General features: G+C 24.8%; 5 protein-coding genes and 1 long non-coding RNA gene across 9 annotated transcripts; 3 read left to right on the top strand and 3 right to left on the bottom strand.

The window, feature by feature from the left end:
- Nucleotides 1-84: 84 nt before the first annotated feature.
- LOC100866802 (putative sodium-coupled neutral amino acid transporter 12) lies at nucleotides 85-4,739 on the top strand. Of its 3 annotated transcripts, XM_086910251.1 has the most exons (7): nucleotides 85-487; nucleotides 646-767; nucleotides 843-972; nucleotides 1,147-1,521; nucleotides 1,598-1,775; nucleotides 1,868-2,104; nucleotides 4,343-4,739. In XM_086910251.1, the coding sequence occupies exons 1-7, from the start codon at nucleotides 449-451 to the stop codon at nucleotides 4,393-4,395; spliced, it is 1,134 nt and encodes a 377-aa protein (XP_086766377.1). In that variant the 5' UTR covers nucleotides 85-448; the 3' UTR covers nucleotides 4,396-4,739. The 3 variants fall into 3 exon arrangements, with proteins under 3 accessions (XP_086766377.1, XP_031771882.2, XP_086766376.1); XM_031916022.2 differs by lacking the exon at nucleotides 4,343-4,739 and having other exon boundaries at nucleotides 1,868-3,627; XM_086910250.1 differs by lacking the exon at nucleotides 4,343-4,739 and having other exon boundaries at nucleotides 312-487; nucleotides 843-927; nucleotides 1,868-3,627.
- Nucleotides 3,620-7,597, bottom strand: TBC1D16 (TBC1 domain family member 16). The gene is made up of 5 exons (XM_003692960.4): nucleotides 6,739-7,597; nucleotides 6,313-6,652; nucleotides 5,822-6,247; nucleotides 5,436-5,729; nucleotides 3,620-5,360 (listed from the first exon to the last, which is right to left on the bottom strand). Exons 1-5 carry the CDS (start codon nucleotides 7,595-7,597, stop codon nucleotides 4,976-4,978), a joined length of 2,304 nt encoding a protein of 767 aa, XP_003693008.1. The 3' UTR covers nucleotides 3,620-4,975.
- LOC147657349 (uncharacterized) lies at nucleotides 5,608-7,885 on the top strand. Its single transcript, XR_015292622.1, has 2 exons — nucleotides 5,608-5,738; nucleotides 7,410-7,885. It is a non-coding gene; the product is annotated as an uncharacterized LOC147657349 (long non-coding RNA).
- Nucleotides 7,886-8,318: 433 nt separating this feature from the next.
- Nucleotides 8,319-11,396, bottom strand: LOC100866565 (ATP-dependent DNA helicase Q1). Its single transcript, XM_003692961.4, has 2 exons — nucleotides 11,120-11,396; nucleotides 8,319-10,954 (listed from the first exon to the last, which is right to left on the bottom strand). Exons 1-2 carry the CDS (start codon nucleotides 11,166-11,168, stop codon nucleotides 9,213-9,215), a joined length of 1,791 nt encoding a protein of 596 aa, XP_003693009.3. The 5' UTR covers nucleotides 11,169-11,396; the 3' UTR covers nucleotides 8,319-9,212.
- On the top strand, nucleotides 11,130-13,723 carry LOC147657348 (hydroxyacylglutathione hydrolase, mitochondrial-like). 2 transcript variants are annotated; one of them, XM_012485549.3, is made up of 5 exons: nucleotides 11,130-11,418; nucleotides 12,276-12,400; nucleotides 12,594-12,933; nucleotides 13,041-13,144; nucleotides 13,227-13,723. In XM_012485549.3, the coding sequence occupies exons 2-5, from the start codon at nucleotides 12,353-12,355 to the stop codon at nucleotides 13,497-13,499; spliced, it is 765 nt and encodes a 254-aa protein (XP_012341003.2). In that variant the 5' UTR covers nucleotides 11,130-11,418; nucleotides 12,276-12,352; the 3' UTR covers nucleotides 13,500-13,723. The 2 variants fall into 2 exon arrangements, with proteins under 2 accessions (XP_012341003.2, XP_003693139.2); XM_003693091.4 differs by having other exon boundaries at nucleotides 11,329-11,574.
- Nucleotides 13,487-15,168, bottom strand: LOC100867044 (uncharacterized). The gene is made up of 4 exons (XM_003692965.4): nucleotides 14,540-15,168; nucleotides 14,393-14,463; nucleotides 13,879-14,224; nucleotides 13,487-13,814 (listed from the first exon to the last, which is right to left on the bottom strand). Exons 1-4 carry the CDS (start codon nucleotides 14,636-14,638, stop codon nucleotides 13,704-13,706), a joined length of 627 nt encoding a protein of 208 aa, XP_003693013.1. The 5' UTR covers nucleotides 14,639-15,168; the 3' UTR covers nucleotides 13,487-13,703.
- Nucleotides 15,169-15,878: the final 710 nt, after the last annotated feature.

Here is a 15,878-nt window from a genome sequence, read left to right as displayed (position 1 = left end):
AATAATGATGGAAGAATGTTTATAATTAAAATATTTAAATCATTTTTGTTTAAATAAATAACAATTAGATGGCAGCACAAAGTTCTCTTATGAAGTTGACTACAGCGCAAACTGTCAAATGCGGAAGAATATATTTGATATCAATTTAAATTTAAATTTTGATTATAATATTTTTTTTAAAATAAACTTAATTTTTAAATTTTATTGAGAAAACAGTAAATAGATAAAATATGTGATAAAATTATATAATTCAAATAATTAAAATAAGTTGCAAATTGCAGAACGAACATATTAAAAAATCTATGGTTGAAGTTTTGTTTGATTTTAGTACAGTTGTTCTTGAATCATCACAAAAATACAAAGCGTCAGATAGGTCAATGACATATATGATAATAATACTGTTTAGCTTGAGCAGACTGATTCATTTTAATTTGTAATTTGAATCAAAATGCCCGAGCAAAATTCAAGTGATCAATATTCGACATGGGTAAGTTTATAATTTCGATATGGTTTTTGTAATTTTGACATATGGTATCAAATAACCTTAAACTATAAACAAAATCTTTCTTGGATCCCATTATTATATTATTTTTTTTTAATTCTATATATATATAAATAAAGTTTCATTATTAATATATTTTTCAGGTTGGTCTAATATATATTTTTAACTTAATTGTTGGAACAGGAGCTTTAACATTACCTGCTGTTTTTAGTCGAGCAGGATGGGCTCTTGGATTAAGTGTTATTTTAATATTAGCATTTATAAGGTAGATTAATAATAAGATTTATATATTTTAATTAATTAGTTTTAAAATTTAAAATCAATTGTATTATTTTTATAGTTTCATCACAGTTACATTTGTGATCGAGGTAATGGCATCTGCTAATGCTATACTAGCATGGCGACACATTCAACATAGAAAACGTGTATGTTTTTCTCAAGATTCATCTTTCAACGAATCAGAATCTGAGGTTTTTAAATATTTTCTATATTGCATTTTTTATGATGACTTATTAATTATATTGTATTATTTATAATTTTTGCTTTTTGATAATATTATATTTTTTTAACAAGATTTATTTTTTCTAACATTCATTTTATTTTTAATTAAAAAAATTTTTATTTTATTTTCATTTTTATTTCAGGTACTTCAAACACTAGGTGAATCGGGACCTTCAAATTCAGATTCTGAAGATACTCCTCTTGTTACTCCATTTTCAACTAGTCCTGATCGTACAGATATGACATATCGATATTATGTAATACGTGATAAAATAGAAATGGGACAGATGGCATCAATTTTTTTTAATAAGTTTGGCATAACTCTATTCTATTTATGTTTTGCTATATATCTTTATGGGGATCTAAGTATATATGGAGCAGCAGTAGCAAAAACTTTAGCTGATGTTATTTGTACTTATCAACCAACAAATTTTACATGTAATGATACAATACCAGATACTGAAATCTGTTGGAAAGAATTTGCTTTAAATCGATCGGATGCATATAGAATATTTCTTGTATGTACAAATATAGAAATACTATATTTATTTCAATAATTACTATTTTTAATATAATAATGATGATTATTTTTAGAGTATATTTATATTTTTGTTGGGTCCATTTGTATTCTTTAATATCCAAAAGACTAAATATCTTCAAGTTTTAACTTCAGCTATGAGATCACTTGCATTTACCATCATGATTGTGTATGCATTAAAAAATTTATTTATTCATGGTCCACAAGGAAATCCTCCAGCAGCAAATATTATGGGTAAGTTTATCTATATACTTGAAAAATATATATATTTATTTTTTTAAACATTTAAAATAAATAAATAAAAACATTATACCTGTGTATTTCAGGTATACCTAGTTTATTTGGTGCTTGTATTTATTCTTTTATGTGTCATCATTCTTTACCTGCATTGGTTGCTCCAATCGCAAATAAGACCACTTTAACTCGATTTTTGGCACTGGATTATTTATTAATAGCATTTTTTTATCTTTTACTGGCATTAACTGGAGCATTTGCTTTCGAACATTTGGACGATCTTTATACTTTAGATTTTAGTCCTCATGGATCTGGAGATTGTTCCAAAAGTAATAATATTTTTATTATTCTTATAGAATATTTTTTGGCACTTTTTCCAGTATTTACATTGAGTACAAGCTTTCCTATTATAGCTATAACGCTTAGAAATAATTTACAATCATTATTTTTTAATGAAGATACATCATATTCTTGTCTTCGTAAAATTGTCTTCCCAATATTAGCAATATTACCTCCATATATCATTGCTTTAAGTACCAAAGATTTATCAATATTAGTAGGAATTACAGGATCATATGCTGGCGCAGGAATTCAATATTTGATTCCAACATTTTTAGTGTATTATGCCAGGCAAAAGACAAATAAAGTTATAGGTCTTGGTGTTGTTAATAAATTTGCAAGTCCATTTTCTAGTAATTTTTGGCTCATTTTTGTTATAGTTTGGGCCATTGCTTGCATGATTTTAGTATCAGTCAATTTTATTCAAATTCATTTTTATTCTATAAGTATACATTTACAGTAAAAGATTTAAGATTTAAATATTTAAATCAAAAATGTAAAAAAAGAGAAATTAATAATAGTGCAAACTTGAATTATTCTTAAAAATTGCATATCTAAAGTAATATCATTAAATCTGAAATTGAATTATTTATAAAACATATAGAATGAAAATTGTGATATTAATGATTTTAAGTTAAAATCATAATTAAGATATATACAATTTTTAATAGTAACTCTAATAAGAGCTTACTAATGAGTAAAAAAGTCTTTTCAAAAATTAATAAATACTTATTATTTAAACTATGAAATAGATTGATTTTAGAAGATAGTATTTTTAAATAATTGTTATTGATAGTAAGATACATTCATTTTATTTCTTATATTTTGGCATCATTATCAGAAAATTATTTTTTTCATCATATAAGAGAATATATTAGAGATAAGATATATTAATAATAATAATGATAATAATAATCATAATATCATGACACAATGTGTCACAATAAATTGACAATACACATTGACTGGCACAAGTCAGGATTATCTTATACAAGCCAAATGAATTAATTTAAATTATAAACTTTTATATAATATATTCTTTATCTTTTTTATATTTTTATTCAATAGAAAATATGTCTTAGTACAGTTTTTACTGTACATAAATGTCTTTCAAATAAGTGATATTTAGTGGCCAACTAAAAATATTTTGTCCACTATTTAAACGGTATGAAGATGCATCTAAATCTGTAGACTTATATAACTGTTAATCAATATATATTTAAAAATATTAAAGGCCTATTTGTTATTATTTAAAAAAAAATGTTTTAAAAATTTCCTAGTGCTTTATTTTTTTAAAAGAAAGAATTAGACAGACTAAATAACTATTATTGATTAAATTTGATTTGTATATCGCAGAAATATTTTTATATGGTATAAAACTGCCAATAAAATATTCATAAAATGCCTCTCGTACCGTGTACCTGTACAAATGTAATATGTATATAAATACATAAAATATGTATACATATATTTTCTAAAAGTAAAAGAAAAAAATAAAGAATTGATTACATAAGCTTACTTTGATTTATTTTTATATGTACATACATATTTCTATTTATTCATAATTGTATGTTATATTAGTTAGACTTAGCAGAACAAATTTTAACACGAATAGATTTCTCTATAATAGTCTAACAACATAAGGTGGCACAGTAAAAGCATTATATTATTTGTATGAAATCTTTACAATCTTCTATTGATTATCAATAATTTTTAAAGTTTATTTATTTAAGTTATAAGATATCATACAAATAATTATATACATTGTATACAATCTGTATACATTCATTACAATGATGCATCTATTTTATACCAAAAAGATTAAATTTGAAATGTAGAAAGAATTATATCTTCAATTATATATTTTTATGAGCAAATAGACTAGTATAAAAACACTTTGGGTTATCAGAATAAAAAAAAAAATTGTTGAGCAAGATACATTTATATCACCTCTTTATATAAATCAATTGTCACCATAATAAAATCACCAAAAATGTTATGTATAAGAATTCAAAATATAATAAAACATAATACATTGTATATATAATAAATTAAAACTTGTTTCATAGAAAAAATATTAAAAATATCACATAAGTGAATACCCCAAAGTGAACACGTGCATCATTAATTGACCAAGAAATTTAAATGGACTTACAATAAATATTTATATAATATATTAAATTACATTTAATTTTTTTGTTGATATTAGATTAATTTTTTATTTTCAGATCGCAAAATTTGTACCAAACGAAAAAACAGCATTTCCAATTACATTAAATAAATAACAAATGTTTATGTAATGAAAAAGCTTGTTTATTTGGAGATTTTAAAGCTAAAATGCTTGTATGACTCCATTTTTCTTTGGTCATCAGTCTTTAATTGTACTACAGATTTTCGATTAAAACTCGTCATAATCATTGAAGTTCTACTTAATTATTTAGTTCAGAATACTTTTGTTTTATGAGAAGTTAATGTATTATTAAAATCTTTAAAATTACAATTAATTTCATTGAATGTCAAATTTTAAGATATGTCTTTCATTTCTTATTTATTAAATAATTTGCCAGATATTTCTGAATATTTATAAGTTACGTAATTATGTAAATAAAATGTGATAATGTACAATTTTTTGTTTATGATATTAAGTTGATTAAGAATTTTTTCGTACAAACAATATGTAAGTCAAATTTTACTTTCATTAATATCTGTTATTATTTAAAATATTTAATTAACTGTAATTTATGTAACTTATTTTGTTGCATGTGATCGTTACAGTGTATTTAATTTAATTAATTAACGTAAGAATAATTTGAGAGCTTTAACAATAGTATACTTTTGTCACTTTCATTAAATTTAGGTCGTTATTCATAATTGCTTAAATATGGACAAAGTGCATCATTATGATCCATACATTCTATAACAGGATCATGAGTGCTATCCCACATTCCTGGACCACATTGTCGGCAAAGTCCTGCTAATGTACATGGTAAACGATCAAGTCGACGAAAATGATGCAGTAGGCCTCTCGCCTTTCTTAATATGAGATTTCCATCCATGTACATAGCTAAAGAACTAAAATGTAATAACATCTCATCCGTTCTAAGATCTTGTGCTATTACATCATCTGCATAAACACACATTATGGCAAGACAAAGAAATAGATGAAAATGGTCAGTTAAATAATTTACCCAACAAGCTTCCCACATCACTAATGCTACTTCAGTGGGAAATTCACGTTTTAAACATCTGCAAAATATATATTATTATTGATGATAAATCTATTGATGAAAATTTTAAAATATTTATAAAATTCGTATTTACAGAAGTATCCATCTATGACAAAATAGGAGTTCCAAAGCATCTGTATGTTTTTGAAGATGTGCATAAAAGTCTGGGACCATTATTCTAACTAATTCTCTTAAATAACATAAATTTCTGTCCATATCTATATCAGTAGGAGTACATACTGCTACAGATCTTTGCATTAATCCAGCAAAGCACCAAAATGCTTCTATTTCAGAATTGAGTTCAGCCAATAAAGGAGCCAATAAATCAGACATACCTTGAGTATATCCTAATCGAGAATTATAAACTGCATAATTTAATAGAATATTTCTGAAAAAGGTAAATATGATAGTGTTAACATATAAATGAAATTATATAAGTACAAATCTAGAAATGAAAAAATTAATCTTATATAAACATACTTCATTATTTCAATATTTGGATTATCTTCTCCAGCATAGTAAGGATTTCCTCTGTCAGTACGAACTACATCTTTCTCTACAATACACACTACATTTCGCCAAAAATGCTCTGCTTGTTCTGGATTCATGCTCAGTCTACGTTTTTGTATCTCTTCATATTCTTGTCTACGAATGGCATCAATTTGTTCCCTATCTTCATAAGTACTTTGATATGAATAACAATGAAGAAGAAAGGGCCACACAATTTTTCTTAATGCAGGTTCTAATCCACCAAAAAATATTCCTTTACGAAGAGCAAGGTCATCTTCAACTTGACCTCTTTCATTTAATAAATCTTTCCAGGCTAATGATGTAATCATTGGTACTTGACCTTCTTCTGGATGTAGTTCATCACGACTAACCTCTGGTCGACATACCATAAAATGCCTGAATCATAGAAAAAATTAAATATTTAATAAAATATTAATTTTCTTTCATTAATTAAATATTACCTATATGGAAGTGTTTCCTCAGCATCAGTATCTAATCTCGGATAAAGTAATTGATGCCATTGATGTAATGTTGCTGCTAATCGGTCCAATCCACCATGATGAAAATGTAGAATTTTATATTGGCTTTCTCTACTTGCAACAACTAATTGACCAGAAGTACAAGCTGGATCAGCAAAAAATAATCTTAGAGATCTCATTTCACTGAGATCCACTGAAAATCTTCTACATCTGTGTGCTCTACGTAATGTTACTGGTGAAGCTGTTGCACTTTCAGGAAATGTAAGGTTATGCTGTAAAGCCAAAAGTTCAGGTGATCTCATCCATGATGGAATTTCTTCAGCTAAAGAAGATGAATTATATATTAGTTTACACATTAGTAATGTCTAGAAATTAATGAAAAAATTATCAAAATAATCAATTTAATACCTTCTGAAGATACGCCAACAGATAAACTACATGTAGAGGTTAATGACATACTACGACTTTTGAGACTTACATCATCATAATAAGGATATTTCAATTCTTCATCAATACTTATTCCATCGCTTTCATGCGTTTCGGAAACTTTTTGATCTTTACAATATTGATTTTCGTCATATTTTGAGCTCAGAGATTCAGAACGTAATTGATTTAAACTGATACTATGATCATTTTCTTCATGTATAGTAGTTGATAAATTGTCAGATCGATGATAATTTGTTTGCCGATTGATATTAACATTTGGAATTTCTTTAGTTTCTGATGTAACTTGATGATCGCATAAGTTATCATTGTTTTTTGTATCATCATTTTCGAAACGTGCATTCCGTGAAAAACCACCAGAACAAACTCGTTCACAATCCCCACAATTGACAGGTTCCTTTACTTCTAAACAAACATCAACTTTTTCACCAATATTTTCGTATTCACACTTTAGATCACAACTTTCTTCTGATATTTGAGAATGATGAGAACTTATATCGGTATCTCGATGAGTAATACAATCAAGTTTTTTTATGCTTAAATTTTCTAATGTTGTCGGATGTTTACGAAGTGTACTATTCGGAATCCAACTGAGATGCAAAGTTGGTACATTTGAGTTTTTATTAAATCTACAGGTTATGGCCATGTATCCGGGATGATGTACCACATCAGAATTTTGTCTCATTAAAGTTGGCGGATGAACACAAACGTTATTCTTGCAAAATAATGCCTCGCCATCCTGATATATAGTACGACGATTATCTTGATTACAATCGCCTAAAATGTAACTGCTTGCCTTTTTGAGAATATTTGGCAGAGGCATCTTCGTTTAAGGCAGATTGGTGAAGAACAAATCATCTAGTTATCTTTATTAGAGCGTAATGCGAAATTGTATTTATATGATTAAATTTCTTTACATAATTTTCGTCATAATAATACTCGAATAACGATTCTTATGAAATGATTATGAAATGTAATGTACAACTGTTTAAAGTGATCCGTACGAATACAATTTTTTTGCATTAAAGAACATAATATTCATAAAAGTAAAAGTTAAAAATTTCAGATGCACTGTTTCCTTTTTTTTACAAGTAAAAGAATATCTACAGAATATTTGATGTTTTTATGCAGTATTAAAATTACAGAGATCAAACTTTGTCGCGCAGAAGCGCGCGAATAAACCTGCATCGAAATGTTATAATAAACTGATTTCTGTTTTTATAACATTTCCCGCTATCGTTTGCTTTAAACATATATGCATGTTATCACATCAATTAATTTTGATGTACACACACACAGACACACAGACACACATTATATATGTATATGGAACTTATAAAATGTACACATATGGAAAATCACTATCAGTCACTTAAATTTTCTGTCTTTACCTGCTTTTTATTACCCTCGTATTGAGGGTAATATATCAATAAATTTTTATCAATGATTAGATATTGTCAGGACTCCATTACGTTTAAAATTTTTCAGAAAAGTTATTCATTAAAATTTTCACTTGAATGGATTCATGAATGAAAGATATATCATTAGTATGTCACTATTTATTATACGTACAATTGAACTTTGAATGAAAAATCGGAATATTTTAAAAACTACTAAAAATGTTGTGATCACTTATAATAGATTACTATTATGCGATATTTACTATTATTGTTTAATTTTTAAAAATGAATGAATTATAAATCTAATATCAATACTGTAGTTAGTACTGTAGTAAAACGTGTTTGCTAACAGACGGAACACAGATGCCCCTTATCCAGGATCAATATTTCCATCTGATCGTGAACCTGGTGGTTGGCTTACTATCCAAACCACCGACATATCGTTGTCTAACGTTGTACATGTAGTTTTTATTGATTTTTTTTTTATGTTAAGTTTAAATTATTTACTCTTTATTTCATAGAAAAAATTATAAGTTTTATACTTGTAATTTCATTCAAAAAATATTTTTATCAAACTTTTTTTAAATGATTATGATTCTAAAATATGTTCAAAATATGCATCAAATAATTTCATCAAAAATTGTAAAAAATTTAAAAAAACTTTAGAATCATATTTTAGAAATGAAAATAATATATTTGTATCAAAAACCATTTATTACTTCGTGAAAATATTTTTGGTTAAGTATGTTAAAAATTTATGTATATTAAACAATTTAAAACAAACACATTATACAAAATATTATTAATAAAATATCCTAAAAGTTATTAAAATATCCTAAAAGTTATTATTATAAAGAATACTCACTTTAAAAATTTATAATAAATTAAATTTAAAATAACTTACAATTAGTAAAATATATTGTTGATGAATAGGAATATTTTAAATTTAAAATAATATTCTATTTATTTAATATATTCCTTTAATAATCAAGGAATTATTATTATATCACAGATCATAATGTATGATGATTATATAAATTAATGTAATTCATAATTAAAAAATATTTCGTGAGTAGTATCAAGTGCTAATACTGCTTTGGGCCCACGTTTTATATATGATATTGTAGAATATGCAGAGAAATGAAAGTCTTCTTGTAAATAACCATTTACAAGTAAATATCCTATTATAGCTTCTCCTGATTCTCTTGTAAATTTTGGTATTGGCACAGAAGATACTCGTAATGTTGATGCACCTTTACCATACCAAGCATCTATAAGTTTTAAGACAGTCAATCTAGTTTCATTTTGCACTGCTTTTGTCATAATTTGATATAACTGTCTACAATAAGGAGCTATATTTATTTGTTTATTCTCTTTAAGTTTCCGACAATGATCACACATTTCTGCACAATCACTTCTAGTCCAAGATTCTTCAAAATGAGTTGCAATTAAACTACGTCTACATGATGTTTGATCTAAACAATATGCTAACATTTTATATAAATTTTGTAAACCGACTTTATCTTGAAATACCATTGTGCTTAATTTAAAAATATCTTGAAGTTTGTATAATACTATACACATGGATTTTTTTCCATCTCTACCTGCACGCCCACTTTCTTGATAAAAACTTTCCATTGATTTTGAAATGCAATGATGAATAACATATCTAACATCTGGCTTATCTATACCTAATCCAAAAGCAATAGTAGCCACTACAGCTTGATATTTTCCTGATATCCACTTGGAATATACTTCTGATCTATAATCTGCTTCTAACATTGCATGATAACATCCAACTTTTAAACCTACTGCTCTTAAATCAGTTGTTAATTGTTCTGCATCTTTGATGGTAGTTGTATAAATTATTCCAGATTTATCTTTAAATCTATTTTTTAATAAATTTTCTATCATAGCTAAGCATGTATCTTTGTCTGTTGGTTTTCTCCGAACTTCATAAAATAAGTTTGGTCTATTGAAAGTAGCCCTCAAAACCAAGCAACCTTGAATATCTAACATTTTCTGAACATCTACAATAATTTTAGCTGGAGCAGTGGCTGTTAAACCTAAAATTGGTACACCTGGAAACATGGATTTTAATATTCCTAAAAATTTATAATCAGGTCTAAAATCATGTCCCCATTGACTACAGCAATGCACTTCATCTATTGCAAAACGATCTAAACGTTTCATTTCAAAAGCTTTTTGCAACTTATTCATGAAACGATTGGATTTTGCCATATATTCTGGTGTAACATAAATTAATTTAAGATCAGATTTTTTATCTATTAGTGCATTCATTATAATTTTTACATTTTCTTTATTACATTTTGCACTTAACATTCCAGCTTTTACATTATGTTTTTGTAATCCATGTATTTGATCTTCCATTAATGATAATAATGGTGATACTACTATTGTAATACCTTTACTAATAACAGCAGGTAATTGATAACATAAACTTTTGCCACCACCTGTGGGCATAATTAAAATAACATCTTCATTAGACATAATTGCATTCATAGTTGGTAATTGTAATTCTCTTAATTTTTCTATTTTAAAAACATTTTTTAAAGTTTTCTTCAAATCTTTAGACCATGTAAAATCTTCTTTACTCCAATCCTTTTTTGATACAGATAAACTCTTTTTTAAAAGTGCATCATCTTGTAATTTTTCTTTACGTTGAATCAAGATTTTTTTACGATCCTCAAGATTTTGCATTTCATTTTCAATTTGTTTTAATTCAAAATCAATAGCGGTAATTTCATCTTGTTCAATATCTAGAAAAAGAATGATATAATAATAACATATAAATTTAAAAAAGTGAAATTTAAATAAAGAATAATATAATAAAGAATAATTAATATTAATAATAATGATTCTCTGTAATTTATTTATTTTTAAAAATACATTATTTTTACTAATATAAAAATAAAATAACAAACCTTGATGTTCATTATTTATTACTATTTCTTTCGAATTACTTGCAGACATTGTAAAAAATATTTACATGTAATAAAAGTAAAATAGTTTAATTTATATTTATATTATATTAATTTATATTATTATTAAATAAATAAAAATTCATTAATTAAATAATGCTATAGTTAAAAATATACGCATTCATGTGTTAACAATGGTTCATACAGCATATGAGCGTATTAACCTAATATTTTCCACCAGTATTACATCGTACCGATCAGCTGAGTCCAGTTGTTTTATAGTAGTACTACATAGTAATTAGGCAAGTAACATTGTATATATAATAGTATTTGATATTAGATATTTTATCGAATAAAATTTAATTTAATATCAATATTAAATTTATCAAAAATTATGTTAAATGCAATGTTTCGTGCTTCTCCTGTTTGGTTAACATTAACATCTTTATATTATAAGGGTATCCTATTTTCTTTATCATATTTTCTTACAAACTTTTATTTTATTGTTTTTACATATACTTTACACTTTAAAATTTTTATGATTCTTATTAAAATTATTCAAAAGATATTAGAAAATATTTAGTTTTTTTTAAATATAAAACATAAAATCAAGTTTTTTTAAACATAAAATTATTCATATAAAATAAGATATAAAAATTGTAATATTGCGATAAGAAAATTTTTAAGAATATAATAAAAATAACTACTGATAATTAATAATTTTTACATTTTTACATTTATATCTGAATAAAATTTTTTTGACATATTTTTTGACATTGATATATCTACAAATATAGATATTTCTTTTTAATAATATTTCTTTATATTTTTTTTTTATAAATTTTTGAATACAAATTTTAAGTAAATATTGTTCCATTTTTATTATATCATTAATATTTTATTATTAAATTTATTATTAACATGGATTTTATAATCTTAATTTAATTTAAATTTTTATATCATATGATATTACAGATAAAGACATTGATGATATTTTAACATAGTATATGTATGTTTTATTGTGTAAATTAAATTAATATTAATTATATATAAATAATTATAAATAAATATTAACAAATTATACAACCATCAATTTAATATTTATATTATTTAATATTTACATTGTTTTAAATATTAATAAAAATTTTTATTTTTCTAGCAAAAAGTATTTCAACGAATGGTTTTTATTCAACATATTCTAATTGTGCAATAATAAAACAATATAAACAATACGATATGAAGGTTCAAATATTACCTGCACTTCAAGATAATTATATGTATTTAGTGCGTATTTTTTTATTTTTATCTCATTTTTTATTAATTATTACTTTTATTATATATATTAATATATTAAATTATTAATTTTTTTTTATAATTATTTAGAATTACAAATTATTATTACTACATAATATAATATAATATCTGTCATATTTTTTATTATATATTTATTTGATATCATATTTTGTAATTTTTAAAGATTATTGACGAAACATCACAGGAAGCTGCAATTGTCGATCCTGTTGATCCTGATACTGTTGCTTGTGCAGTTCAACAAAATAATGTAACTTTAACAAAAGTTCTAACTACTCATCACCATTGGGATCATGCTGGTGGAAATACAAAGTTATGTAAGAAATTTAATAATCTTCAAGTATATGGTGGAGATGATAGAATAGAGGCACTTACGTGTAAAGTAAAACATAATGATATTTTCAACATTGGAAAATTACAAGTTCGATGCCTCTCAACACCATGTCATACAACTGGACATATCTGTTTTTATATTACAGATCAAGATATTCCAGCAGTTTTTACAGGTAAAAATATAAGTTATTATTTACATTTTTATAAATTGTTATACATATTTATTTTTTTGATTAATTTTTTAATATAAATTGATTAAAATATAAATATTAATATTCAGGAGATACTCTTTTTGTTGCTGGCTGTGGTAGATTTTTCGAAGGTACTGCAGAACAAATGTATAAAGCACTTATAGAAATTTTGGGATCATTACCTAATGAAACTGTAAGCATATGATCATACTTAAATTTTTATGATATAAAATAATTGTTAAAAAAACGATATATATATTTTGGATATTTTATAGAAAGTATATTGTGGCCATGAATATACAGCAAATAATTTAAAATTTGCAAAACATGTAGAGCCAGAAAATGAAGCAATTCGTCAAAAAATAGAATGGGTTCGTATACAGCGCGAAAAGAATAATCCTTCTGTGCCTAGCACTATTCAGGAAGAGAAATTGACAAATCCATTTATGCGAGTTCACGAACAATCTGTTATGGATCATACTGAACAAAAAGATCCAATTCAAACTATGGCATTTCTTAGAAGGGAAAAAGATAATTTTAAAGCATAAATTTATTATTGTTACAAAAAAATTAGTGGTGGTTACATAATTTTTTTAATCAATATAAAATATTCTTCCTTCTACGTACAAATTTTCTATTTGTTTTATTTATAAAATTTTATTTCAATTTTCTATATATAAATATTGACATATGTGCAAATATATGATTATAAATTACGTATTTACAAATAATATTTATTTTAAATACAAATACTATGTTATATTTAAAGACATATGGTTTGGCGTATCTTCCGATTTTTTATTATAAATTTGCATTTCAGCAACATATTTTTCTTTGGATCGTTCGTACATATCATAATATACCTAGGAAAATATATATTATTTTATCTTTTCAAACATAAATGTTCATGTATTTGTTTATACAAACCTTTTTATCTTCTGAACTGAGAGATTTCCAAGTAGTTGCAAGTTGTCTAGTAAGTTCTTGCTTGCTTGGTTCTGGTTCTCCAGCTAATCTTTCCATAACTCGAGGTCTTTGTTCTTGACAGAATTGAAAGAATGGATTTGCTGGTCTTTTTGGAGCATTAGGATCTGTCTTAGTGCCTTTCCGTTTTGTTCCTTTTTTAGTCTTTTCTTCTTTAGAATTATATGTAGTAGCTTTTGGACCTTTTTCTGGCTTAGGTGTTACTTGAAATACATTATTTTCTTCAAGAACTCCCATAGGTGCTTCTCTCCAACGATCACCATGTTGATCCAAGCGATCAATTAAAAATCTAAAATATAAAAAAAATATTTTATCAAAACAATTCTAATGTATATAATATAATATAATATTCTAATGTATATAATAAAATATAAAATAAATATATCATTTCAAATATAAATAAATAAAAGATAAAATTGTAATAGTATTCAATACATAACCTAGAAATTGAACTAACTTTTTTTCCTTTCGTGTACGTTTAAGTAATTTTCTAACTCGCTGAATACGATAAACCAATCTTTCATTTTCCTATAATTAAAGAATGAATAATTTTATTTTCCATGATTAAATTATTATATGGAATGCAGAAAATTAAAATCAAAACCTGTTGTAAAACTTCACATCTATCTAGTAGTAATTGATACTTTCGTTTATAAATATCAAATTCTTCTGGTTCTACATCATATTCTGATTCGTCTGACATTTTAAATACACAGTTTTAATTAAATAATATCAATATTTTTCACATTGTTTTTATCATGTCGATAGATTTAACACATTTATTTACCATAATACAATAGTAATATGATAGATGCCGCTAGTATAAATACTTTTCAATAAGTTAATAAGTTTATTTATAAATTAAAAAAATATTAATTATATTAATTTCTATAAATTTTATATATTTTATTAATTTATTAAAGATAACGTATTTCTTATTACGTTTAATTAATATTTGAAATTAATCAAAATTTAAAGTTATAAAACCATTATAAAAAATTTCTGGTATAGATACATTGTAAAACTGAAAATATAATATCTATATTTTTTACATTAAAGATTAATACATATAGTAGTTTTGAAGAAAAAATGACGAAAAGTGTTCATCCCGTATGCTGTCCATAACACGCGGCAGGTATAGACAAGGAGAATAAAAACAAGTAAATAATAGCAGAAGAATAGAGAATAAAAATTCGGAATCAACGCCATCTTCAGAATGCTGCAAATAAAACTTAAATATAGACAAGGAAAGTAAATAATAAAAGAAGAATAGAGATAGAGAATTGATCATCATCGCCATCTTTTGATGCTCAAAAAAATCTATTTAAAAGTACAAAAAAGTACCAAAAGATGGTAGTAATACTCAATTCTTTGATGGTATACTCTGCTTTATTTTATCTTTGAAAAGATATTTTTGATATTCAAAAGATGGCGCTAATGATAAATTCTTATTCTATTTTATTCTTGTATAATTTTCTATTCTTTTTTTATGCGTTTCATTTGTGGCATTCTAGAGATGGCCTTGATTTCAATAATTTGACTTTATTCCTCTGTATCTCTGTTCCTTTCTTACTATTTGCTCATTATCTATACTTGCTCGATGGTAACAATGGAATTTAAATAAATGAAAACTTGACAACGAAAGGAGTAAGAAAGGGGTAAGAATTTTTAAACATTTTATTGAAAAGCGATGCTATTAAAGATTCATTTGTCGAATCTATTCTTCGTAATTTTATATTGAATTTGATTTGAATTTCACTCATTACTCACGTTGCAAATTTATTTTGAGTCGAATCGGTAACATTGAAAATGATATTAAAATGGTAAAGAAATTCTTCAAAGCATGGAACAAAAAAATGCATTGAATGTTAAATCTATTTTATATATTTCGTTTATGCTAGTATTAAGTAATATATTATATTTTGAATATTAATTTAAAAATA

Source organism: Apis florea, unplaced genomic scaffold (genome assembly GCF_048593485.1).
Source record: "Apis florea isolate Af1SG1 unplaced genomic scaffold, ASM4859348v1 contig_3170_pilon, whole genome shotgun sequence".
Classification (NCBI taxonomy): domain Eukaryota; kingdom Metazoa; phylum Arthropoda; class Insecta; order Hymenoptera; family Apidae; genus Apis; species Apis florea.
The sequence above is the reverse complement of the archived record's forward strand: the minus strand, read 5'-3'. Positions and strand labels throughout refer to the sequence as shown.